The sequence below is a fragment of the Pteropus medius genome, unplaced genomic scaffold (genome assembly GCF_902729225.1).
Source record: "Pteropus medius unplaced genomic scaffold, Ma_sr-lr_union100, whole genome shotgun sequence".
Lineage (NCBI taxonomy): Eukaryota > Metazoa > Chordata > Mammalia > Chiroptera > Pteropodidae > Pteropus > Pteropus medius.
The window spans coordinates 3,370,259-3,382,841 of record NW_024345479.1 but is presented as its reverse complement, the minus strand read 5'-3'; the positions used below and the strand labels follow the sequence as shown (position 1 = coordinate 3,382,841).

The 12,583-nt window shown below is 31.1% G+C and overlaps 1 protein-coding gene across 5 annotated transcripts in view; it reads right to left on the bottom strand.

Moving 5' to 3' along the window:
* NPEPPS (aminopeptidase puromycin sensitive) overlaps positions 1 to 12,583 on the bottom strand; it is a 64,889-nt gene that overhangs the window by 29,963 nt on the left and 22,343 nt on the right. For 4 of the 5 annotated variants that reach the window (XM_039873680.1, XM_039873679.1, XM_039873682.1 and 1 more), the window contains exon 3: positions 5,920 to 5,997. In XM_039873680.1, the coding sequence (XP_039729614.1) occupies positions 5,920 to 5,997 (78 nt within the window). Of the gene's footprint in view, positions 1 to 919; positions 1,035 to 5,919; positions 5,998 to 12,583 lie in introns of those variants that run through there. The other variant, XM_039873683.1, reaches the window with a different exon arrangement.

Here is a 12,583-nt window from a genome sequence, read left to right as displayed (position 1 = left end):
GAGTCAAGTTACAAAAAAAAAACCCAAAATGTTGACTTTGTAAGTGGTTCTTTTAAAGTGCCTATTTATAACAGGATCTGGAGCATGAAGTCTAATAAATCAAAAACAGAGTTTGATTATAAAGTAATTAGCTAATCACACCAAAACTTTTATATCCTAATGCCTTAAACTGTTACTTTGGAATTCTGTAGAGCAACGACACTGACATTGTTCAAAATGTTCTCTCCCTTTCTCTTTCTGACATATCCTCTTGGATGTTCACAAAGTCAACTCTTTACCTTCCAAAACTGAATGTGCTCTTTGGAAAGCTCCAAGTCTTAAAGAGTCAAGTCTACAGAATAAGTGAATGACAAACTGCAAAATGTTTCTAGATAAAACACTAAGGGCATCTATGAAGTAATTAAACTGATTTTATGTGCCTCCAATTGGTTTTGAAAGTGATTTCAAGTGAAAAATTCAGACCTTTGCAACAAAGTCATCACAAAAGAAAGTGCCACTCTTAAAAGTAATCTAGGAAAACAACACTAGACACTCAATTGAAGCTCAAATGAATAGACATTTGTGATTATTTTTTTAAAAATCAGACATTCTGTCTGAAGGGAACAATGCATACTTCTTTCTTTTAAAGAGAATGATAGATTACTGAGACAGTAAATATGAATACAGTAAAAGAATCTGAAAGAATTCACTTTAATAAATTTTACAAGGAATATCTAACAGATTATAAAAACCCACTACCTTTAAAGAGAACTGCTTGACCGAATTTTATGTTACAATTCCATAAATGGAATTGGCAAGTCTGTTTTCACTAAATTAACTGTTCAAATGTCTTTTAAATAACTCATATTCCATGGTAAATCTACTTTTGACTTTTCCTATTTGGAATAAAACTCATAACTAAATAAGAAAGGCTGCTTACACTTTTACTCGGTTTTAAATCTCCAAGGCCATCAAACCATAACAAGATATTGACAGTGACCACTTCCAAAAGTGGCATACTAAACAAAATACAAAGTATTGGGAAGGGTTATTACCTGAAATTCAAACAAAACACAAGTTAAAGTTTTTAAAAAAAATCGTTAACAAATTTAATTAGTGTCACATTGTACAATACTAATTACAAAATATTTACTATGAACATAGAATTTCAGGGCAAGAAAAAAAAGAAAAAAGGACTTCTTGATTAATTTCACTTATCAAATTTACACCATATTAAAGAACTAATTGCTAGATTGTCTAATTTTATACCTATTTGCACACAAAATTTACAATGCTTCCTCAAATTACATACAATATTTCAAGATCTAATGTATGCAATATTTATCTGGTTGGTGTGGTAACCCTTTTAAAACATACAATGAGTTCATTTATAAATTAAACAACTGAAAAATTGGGACTTCCACCAAAAACCTTATCTGTTTAACGTTTAGGAGACCAAAATAATTGTAAAAGCTGAAGTAGATCTTGAAATACTTTAATAAAAACTTAATGAGCCTACTAAAGGCTATAAAATGAAACATTATACAAAAAGGGTCTTTTCCTTTGTGTCACCATTTCTTATGATACTATTTTTCACTCTTCAAAATGTTAATATCTTCTAGTGTTTCTCCAAATAAATGCCACTCTACAGGATTCTTAACCACTGATTCTGAGGTTCTTAGGTTGTACAATGATTATGGTAACTTAACCATTATTCTAGAATGGTGCCAGTTTCAGAAAAAATGTTTTACTTAGCTATGTAATAATACTTGACATGACTGTTAAGTTTGATGAGGCTAAACGCAAAGGTTACTAATATCCTCCTAATATATGTTCAATATTTACTTAATTACCACTTGTACAGCCTATTAAAATTTTGAAAAAAATAAAGACTTCATTCCTAAAGCAAAGAATAACTGGATAACTCTGACCCAGAGAATCTTGGGAAAATGTGGAAGCCAATGATTTTCAAACAGATATTTATAAATATTTAATAATTAAATATAGTCACATCTATAAATAAGATACTTTTAAATTCTAATTTGTATCAGTTATCTATATTGTTATATTGGCTAAAAATCTCCAAAACTGTCGAATTATAGTATACTAAAGATCATAATTTTCCCTGACCAGTTCCTTTTATTAGAAATGACTTCACAATTTACCAAGTCTGCTGTTAATAATACTTGCCAAGAATGATACAGCTCTCATATACTGATAATAAATAACTGCTTACATATATAAATAAGGGGAAAAGAAGGGTGCAGAACATTATGTGTGGCATTCTAACTTCTGTTTTAAATAGAATATACACAAATGCTTACAAAAGCATGGTATAGTTTTGAAAAGATATATAGGAAACTAGTTGCTTCTGAAGGGTGGAGCTGAGAGTTGAAGACAGGGATATAACGACAAATTTTCACTATATATAATATCACTTGAATTTCAAACCATGTCCATGTATTATATATACTGCTTGAGTTCAAATCTAGGCTCTGTCACTTACCAGCTGCTGACCTTGGGCAAGTTAGTTAATTAAGCTATCTTTGTGCCTTAGTTTCTTTATCTACAAAGTGGGGATATTTATCTCAAAAAGGATTTAAATAAATTAGTATTTGTGAGGTACACAGAACAGTATCCAGCAAAGATTAAGCATTTACTAGATACATGCACATATTATATATATATACACGTATATTAACCCCGCCAGAGACATACATATCCCCCTTCTCAAGAGTTTCTGTCTATCCTTACCTGATGAATTCTAACAAAACATTCTGGTTTCTTTTGATAAATACAGTATCTTTAAGTTTTTTGATTTAATAAATAGTGTTGTCATATTTCCTAATGCTGAACAACTGAATCAATGCTATCTTTTTATTTTTTATACATGTTAGGTTTGGGTATTTTCTTGGACTATTTTAAAAACCAGTTTTTAAATATTATTGCTCCTCTCTTCTTCACATTTCATTAATTTCTGTTCTTAAATCTTTATTTTTCTCTTCTACTTTCAAGTTATCTGTTCTTTTTGTCTAATTTTGATCTTGATGCTTAGCTCATTAATTTTGTCTTTCTTACCTAAATATCCTCTGAGTAATGTTTTCCTGCACCCCACATGCTTTGATATGTAGTAATTTCATTACTCAGTTCTAAAATTTTTCTAATTTCCATAACAAGTCCTATTTGACTCATTAATTTTCAGATATAATATTTTTAAATATACAAGGGATTTTTTTTGTTTCTCCTTTGCTACTAAATTTAATCTTTTCACAGTGTGAACACAGTCTGTGATAATACGGATTTAAAATTTTTTAAAGATTTTATTTTATTTCTATCAAAGTAATAGTTCATAGTATAAAACTCAAATTCATATACTACTACAGGTTTACATATATAAGCTGCGGGCCCCTGCTCACTGTCACCCTACTCCCCAAACGGCCCCCAGTAGCAACTCTGCCATTTTTAAATACTTTGCTTATACAGCTATTTCTTCACTGTTCAATTTTATAAATTTTCTTCTTACTACTGAAAAAGTGAAGTTTTAGCTAAATCACATCTCCCATTCCTATATTTTTTATAAAGAATTAAATCTTCCCTGCCCTTGCAAATATGAAAATACCTTTATTTTACCCTCTTTAAATTCAGTTTGGCTAATCTGTTAGCCTTCCCCCTTCCTCCCAGTGCCCTCACCTCAGGGAGAATCTGGTTGAGAGCCTCACTTTATCCCAAAAAGTTCTAAAATCTGCTTTGGTGTAGGACTTTTTACATTTATTGATTTAGTCCCTCTCAATGTTGTACCTTTTCAAACTAAAGGCTCCTGCCCCATTAGTTCAAACAAATTTTCTTGTTTTGTGTCTTTAATAATTTCCTCTTCCCATTTTCTCTGTCCTTTTGCTAGATGAACGTTGGGTTTGCTAAGTCCTCAACTCTTCCTACTGTTTGGAAGTATCCTCTATTTCATCTTCTAAAACTTCTACTGGATTTTTTTTTTTATTTCTATTTTATTGTAATTTCCAAAAGTTTTCTTGCTCTAATTCTTTCTGTTTGATGATATTCTGTCCTGTCCTTGTTTAATTAGTAGAATATTAAAAATATCTCTAAGGATATTAATTCATTTTGGGTTTGAGACTTTCTTTTCATTTGCTTTTGCTTCTTCCCAGTTCCTATACTTCAATTATACGTATTGTTTTGCTTTCTGTTCTATCTTTCATATTAGAAGTTTTATCAAATGTCTAGGAATTATTATCCCAGAAATTTGGGCTTGGCCATGCTATTTGCTTTGGCAAATTAAATGTGAATGGACATCAAGTACACCACCATCCATGTAGAAACTTTACATGTGTCTTTGTAGTTTGGCTCTGTCCCCATCCCTGAACTTCTGCCTGCTGCCATGTGAGAGAACAGCATGCTGCTATAGGTTCTAGAATGAGACTTGTGAGCTGAGTGGAGCTCAGTAAAGTTGGCCATATGACTACAGATGATTACCAGTCCTCACAGGGCATTACGTAAGCAAAAAATATTTGTTGTAAGCCACTGAGGTTTGTAATCCCATTTGTGGGTTAAAATGTACACATATACTTACATATAAATAGACTATTTCTGAAAAGATTCACCAGACAGTGGAAGTAGAAGTCTGAGAGAGGTAATCTCAATTTTTATGTTATATCCTTAGGTATTTTAAATACATGTTCATGGCAAAACATTATTATTATAATAATATCACACAAAAAAATCCTAGCTAGAAAAAAGCAAAACGCAAGGTGGTTAAGAGCCCTGAAATAAAAGACAAAACTCCAACTTAAATTTTTTTTAATTTTTATATTAAAGTTATATATTCTAAGTATAAAAATTACAGAAACCAGAAAAAGTTATAAGAATAAAAATCATCAATTATGTCATCAGACATATCATTTTATTTCTACCATTTTAGAGGTATGATTCATCATCCTGTGTGTGTAATTTTGTATCCTGCTTTTTAATTTTATAATAAGCACTTTATAGTGTTAAGAATTCACACACCTCACTTTTAATTACCACATATATTCCACCATACAGATACGTTATAATTAGCTTATTCCCTTTGTGTTGGAAAAACGTATTAATTCCAATTTTTTACTGCCTTAAATAATGTCTCAATAGATATTTCTAGGCATAAAACATTTCCTGTATTTATGATTTTACTATAAGATATATTCTTCTTACCAGAATTGCTGAGTCAAAAGACATGAACATGTTTAGTCTCTTGATACAGACTGCTTCTAAATAAATTACATGGATTTACACTTTCACCAATAACATCAAGGCAGTCATATCATCAAGAATCTTTTTTTTAAATTTCAACTTACATGACAGGCAAAAACTGGTATGTCAGTAACTGTTGTTTCGGTATTTCTCATTACTAGGAAGGCTGACTTTTTTCACATGTTTATTAGTCATCTGCATTTTATTTCACATGAATTATCTGTTGCTTTTCAATAGTTCATTAATCAAAGTCTTAGGTGCTTTACCAATTGATTTGTATATAATTTCTTCTATATTAAGCTTGGAAAGTCTTCTATTTTCTTCTTGCTTTTATACCTAATAATGTAACATCAACAAATCTTTCCTTTGATGCCCTCTATAACATCTATCTAGTCTCCAGCTGTACATTAAAATCATCTGCGGGACATTCATCTTAGACTTGGATTCAATTAGTAAAAGACGGAGCTAGGTAAATATATTTTTAAAAACTAAATTGAAAAGGTGAAAAACAGTGCGTTATGTTCTAGTGTAAAAAGACCATTAGTTTTTGGTCTATGTTTTTTTTCCTCTTATTTTTTTTCCCCCTGATTGCCTGACTTTAATCTGCTTAAAAAAATGAGGGGGAAAAGAACACATAATAAATTTTTTTGGAAGATGTCACTATTCATCACAGGATTTTACAAAAGCTACATCTCTTACCTGGTTGGAGAGTACTAGGAAAAGACAAGGTGACTTTTTCATCTTCATTCTGATAGTTAAATCCTGTAGCATGTATTTCTGGAATGGAAAAAAAAAAATAGAATAAATCTGACTGAATTGATAAAGACCAAATCTAGACTGCAGCAAATTAACATTTTCAACAGCAAAATCTCACTTAAACTAAATATTCTTAATTCAGTAAGTTCCTACCACACGACTCTCCTTTTAAACTAACCTATTTAAGGCTAAGTGACATAAGTTAAATATGGTCCTTAAAAACAATCCTTACGCATCCTATATGAATTCAGAAAACTTTATAAGAGAAATAGAGCTACCATAAAAGTGAAGAGGTTTTTCCACCAAATTCTCAGACACGCTTCATTCTCAACTTTGTGTGACCATATTGCTTTCTATGTATAAGTCTCAATCATGAAAAATTTGAAGACTGAGCAAACTGCTAAGATTTTAGTGTTAAAGTTACATGGATGAAAGTTCTGTCCCCCACCCAAAGATAGGTGACAATCCCAACTAAGATTTCCAATAAAATTCTTTGTTGTTACATTTTACAGAAATAAGGTGAAAACAGGTATGTGGATTAAATTAAGGCTTCAATTTACTCCTTACTAGGAGTGAGAAGACACTGCTTATTTGACTGATACTTCAGGAAACTTAATTGACACTTTAGGGAAAGAGCTAAGCAGATCAACTTCCAACCACATCACATCCCCATCCCAAAAGAAAAGTCAGCCAGTCAGAGAGGTAGCCTGAATAAGCACATGAAAAGATGCTCAACAGCATTACCCATCAGGAAATGCAAACCACAATGAGATACCACTTCACACCCACTAGGATGACTATAATCAAAAAGACAGATAATAGTAAGTGTAGGGGAAAATGTAGAGAAATTGGAATACTCATACATTGCTTGATAGTAGGACTGTAAAATGGTACAGCTGCTTTGGAAAGCAGCCTGACAGTTCCTCAAAAGATTAAATATAGAGTTCTTGATATGATCCAGCAACCCCAGGCCTAGGTATACATGCAAGAGAAATAAAAACTTATGTCCATACAAAAACTTATATGCAAATGTTCATAGCAGCATTATTAATAATAGCCAAAAAATGGAAACAACCCAAATGTTCACCAATTGATGAAAAAGATCAAATGTGGTGTACAACAAAATATTATTTGACAACAAAAGAAATGAAGTGCTGGTATATGCTACAATACGGATACACCTTGAAAACCTTATACTGAGTGAAAGAAAATAGAAACAAAAGGCCACATATTTATAAGAAATGTCCAGAATAGGCAAATCTAAAAAGACTAAAAGTAGATTTGTGGCTGTTTAGGGCTGAAAGGTTGAGAGGCAAAGGGAAGTGACTGCTCATGGGTACTTTCTTTTTGGGGTGATAAAAATGTTCTAAATTTGATTCTGGTGATGGTTGCACAATTCTGTGAATATACTAAAAACCACTCAACTGTATGCTTTAAATAAATGAATTGTATGGTATGTGAGTTATACCTCAATAAAACTGTTACTAAAAGAGAGAGGTAGCCTTATCAGTCACAGGGCTAAGTTTGATATGGGTAACAGTGATTCAGATTTAATACCATTCTATGAGCCAAGCAAGATGGCCTCAATTCATTTTTTTTTTTAATGAATCACCCAAAGATTGATTTTCCAATGTTTTTAGTATCATTACAGTTCAAATAAGTCTTTATAAAACCAAAATCTATACAAAAAGTAATAAGAAACTATGATTTCAGATTTTAAAAGAATTTTAACCAATTACTTCTCATTTTACAGGTGAAGAAAATGAGGTATGTAAAGTTAATGATTTGCCTAAGGTCATATAGCTGGACTAGAACTCAGTTCCCTTCTTACTCCTATTGCCAAAATTCTTTCTATTATCATAAACTAGCTCCTAAATTTGAACAGAAACTCAAGACTTGACATATACACAATACTGATGAACTCTCTACTAAAACTGATTTTTGCTGGCAAAAAACTAGATCTTTGCTCTAACTAATTTCCAAGAATAGAATTATATTTAGCCTATAGGAGAGCCAAGAATCACCTCAATGCTTAAGAATGTACCCTTCGGACTACATATAAAATAGTGTTATGGTAGCTATGAGGTACTGTGATCAAAGATCATCTCCATAAAGGTTTACTAAAGCTAACTTGTTTTTATAAATGCACAAAAAAGCTTTGAACTGGTAAGAAATGAAAATAGGGGGGGAAAAAGGCAGTTTTAAAACTGAAACAATCAAGTATTATATCGCTAGATTCCATTCTACAGCATATATACTTCCAAGTGTACACATTAACTATATTACATGTGTACAAATAAAGAGCAACATTTCATCCAAAATTCTTAGAAAAGAGAGAATAACCATATATTTGAATTCTTAAAAAGTCATCTGTATTATGGGATACTCTTCCAATTACTTTATATAAGACAGCATACTACTTTGCAAACAGATCAGAGTTTGAAATAACCTTGGTCAGTAGTAGTTATGGATATTCTGTAGAGGGCACCACCATTTTTATCCAGTGGCTCAAATCAAAAAATATGGAATCATTCTAACTGCCTCTCTCCATGTTGGTCTGTCTCTCATACCACACACCCAATAAGCAAATTCAATAACCTATACCTTTAATTCCAGACTTTTCAATGCCTCCACCATTACAACCCCACCCAGTCCAATGTAGCATTATTTCTCTTCTAGACCACCACAATAGCTTCTTTACTGTTTCCCTTCTTGCAACTTTCTATTCTTCACACGGTAGCCAGAGAAATGAGAGATCATAGCTTCTAATGGAGTCCCCAAATAGTCAGAATTAAAAGCTAAATCTGCTTGAGGTCGGCAAATATTTGTTAGAGAGGACAAAGAAATTATTAACCACACAAAAAATTTTTTGATAGATCAGATTTCATTAATATTTAAAACTTGTGATTATCAAAAGACACTGTTAAAAAAATGAATATGCAAACCAAAGACCAATAGAAAATATTATCTATATTATATGACATGTACATATATGTCATATATATGACAAAGAACTTGCATCTAGAGTATACATAAAAACTTCTACAATTCAATGATAAAAAGACAACTCAATTAAAACATGAACAGAAACTTGAACAATTTCATAACGAATATATACAGATTTTGCCAAAAAGCAAATGAAAATGTAAGTACTCAACACCATTAGTAGAGAAATGCAAATTAGAACCACAATTACATACTACTACATACCCACTAGAATGTCTCTATCTAAAAAGACAGAACAAAAACGCAGTCAAGGATGTGAAGCAATAACAAGAACTTATATTTCGCTGCTGGTGCCTTTTTATTGTTCTTCAAAGACTACAAGCATTCTCCAACCTCAGGGCTTCTGCAACTGCTCGGAAAGTTCTTTCTCTAGACATCTACATTTTATGTCATTCAGGTATCTGCTCAAATCACTTCTGTAGAGATCTGTCCTATCATTTTAAAGAACACTCCTCAATCTACATCTTCTTATTGTGATTTCTGAGCACTTATATCACTGATTCACATTACATATGTTATTGTTTGTCTTTCCAAACTGAATGTAGGTATCTAGAATGTTGATTTTTGGTTTAATTCACCAATCTACCGCCAATGCTAAAATAGTTTCTGGTCTGTAGTATGTTCAGTAAACATTAGCAGAATGAATAAATCACTTCAAAAAACAATAGACTAAGTGAATATGTCATGGAGATCATGAATAATACCCATATAAGATGTATTAATGAAAAACTACCTTTACTAATGTTATACTAATAGAGACATCTGGCTATAATTTCCAGCTACAACATAATACTACATTGATTCAAAACGGGATTAATGTCAAATACCTTAGAAGGTAAGTTTTTCATTATCCTATATAGAACTATCTTATATAGAACTATAAGACTATTCAAAAATTGGAAAACCATTAATACTAAAAATACATATGAAAAGTCTGAATAAATTTGCTTCATCGACACTGAAGTAGATAAAAAAGGAATATTTCTAAATTAATGTTTATATTAGTTTAATAGTAATATATCAATGTTTATATTAATATAAATTCAAAATGTATAAATACGAATTAAATACTGTAAGCAGACACTTGTATATAAATGATAAACTTAACCAAACTTATTTTTGACAAAAAAAATATATTTTTTTAATCTTATAAATGGGAAAACAGAAGACAATCTTATAATAAGGTATACATAGTATTCAATTCTTGAGCCTCTGTTTTCACATCTATAAAATTAAAATCACTTCTCAATTAATTAAAGATTATATAATATACTCTACAGAAAGTACTTAGCATAGTGCCTGGTTATGCTCATTAAAAAATAAATACTCTTTTCTAGGTCATAACATATCTAACACAGTTCTTTATTAATTCCACTATAACTAATATACTTGTATAAATAAAGGTTCTCACTGAAATTACTTCTGAAGTGCTACATTTCAGAAAAAAATATTTTTAAAATATAATTGGCATTCTCAAATCTATGGATATAAACATATATATTTGGGTATAAGCATGTTATGTGTCAGTGGTATGTCAGCAGTCTAAGTAGAAGCAATATTTGAATATAATCACAGCATGTATAAAACTATGACAAGAAAAATCTCACTCAAAATCATTGTGAGAGATTCACTTTGACTATAATTGTTTACTCATGACAATACAGATCTACAGGTTTCATAACAAGACAGATCTATAAAGTGGATTTTAAATGCCTTGTTTTAAAAATTAAGATATTATTTTGACTATAAGTTAAAAAAATCAGAACTATTTACACAGTATGTTTGTAAGCATACACACACTATATATATGTCTATATTTCTGTATCTGTAGACAGAGACATACACATACATGAACATATACATGTCTGTAAATGCACAAAACATCTAAGGAAGGATATGTATCAAACTGGTAACTCCATGAATGAGAGTTGGGAGGCTGGGGAGAGAGAAAGCAGGCTTACTTTGTACTATATACCATTTATACCTTTTAAATTTGGCATCATGTGTAGATATTAACTATGAAAAGTTTTTAAATGTTTAAAATTTTTTAAAGACACTCCTTTTGAGATCCTGATCAAATTTTTATAGCAAGCCCATTTATCAAACAAATCTAATGAATATGTGTTCCCATTCTAGGTTTTCCAAGTATGCTTTATTGACAAGAAGGCACTCTTGCCTATATCTTTAGGATTCGAGCCAACCAAAATTTAAAATTCATACTCATCCTTAGAGAACACACAAGGTGAAGTGGGTCATCTTAGCTGTACAATCAGCTAGTCTTTCTGGAAGATTAAGAGCCCTTGATGTGCACACTGCTCTCACTATAACTAAAAGAAGGCAAGCACTCTTAGTTATTGTACCGCTCTGACAAAATTTAAGAACCTCTCTCACATGAGTTCTTCCAGATATAAAGTCTGTGTTCTACTTTGTCATTTAATATGCTAATTCTGGTTCTCCCCTTCTGACACAACAGACCTCAAGGGGGATACAATGCCTATTCATTAGCAAGCACATATCTCTACAAGGGAGCCTACTGTTATTGTAAAAGTTTTTGGAAAACCTAGAATGGGAACACATATTTGTTTTAACAATGAATAACCAATCATTAATTATAAGGTAACTCCTGCTTTCCTTATAAAACAAAATCTAAATTAGAGTTTCTCCTAAATGGAAATTTGCTAAATATATCCATGTGTACTTACAATCACTAATATCTCTATTCAATCTTTTATTTAATCATTACTGTGCTACATAAAGCAATAAATACAAAAAATAAAAAAATATACAATAGTTTTCTCCCTGTTTTTTCTGTAGGTCTCGAGATTCTCTGATCTCTTACGTTACAATGTGAGCATAAAACATTATCTAGATACTGAAGTGCCTCACATTTTTCTCAAATTTAAATAGTATCAGTGGTCACAAAAAGCAAATCTATTTTAAAGTACTACTAAACTCACAGAAAGTTGACCAAAAACTTAATCAACAGATACTAAAAAGTAACATTACAATTACATGAACTACCAAATGGAGCACTGCAAAGCAGTGCGGAAAGGATAAAGGATTGGTACTGGGACAACAGAATTCCTTTTGGGGACTAAAATCCAAGCTGAAAGTGCAGTCACACCATACATAAGAAGTAAATTATGAGAGTCAAAACAATAAAGCTTTTAGAAGATAATAAAAGAAGATATCTTTGTCATGTTGGAATACGGAAAGTTTTTTTAAATACATAAAATACAATAACTGTAAAGTAAAAAAATGATAAATTTGACCCCATAAGAATTAAGAACTTCTGTACATTACGAGGCACTATTAAGAAAGTGAAAATGTATTAGATATGTGGAACACATAAACACCAAAGAACATATCCAGAATATTAAAATAATTTCTTTAAATCATAAGAAAAAGACACAGAACACAGTAGAAAAATGGGCAAAACCTTTAACATATCAATAGATGAACTACACATGTCCTACATATAGAAAAGTACATATAAATATATAAAGGTAACCACCTTCATTAAAATCAAGAAGTAAAAATTAAAATCTCAGTCAGATACCACTACATACCAACCAGATTAACTGTGTAGTTAAATAGCAGA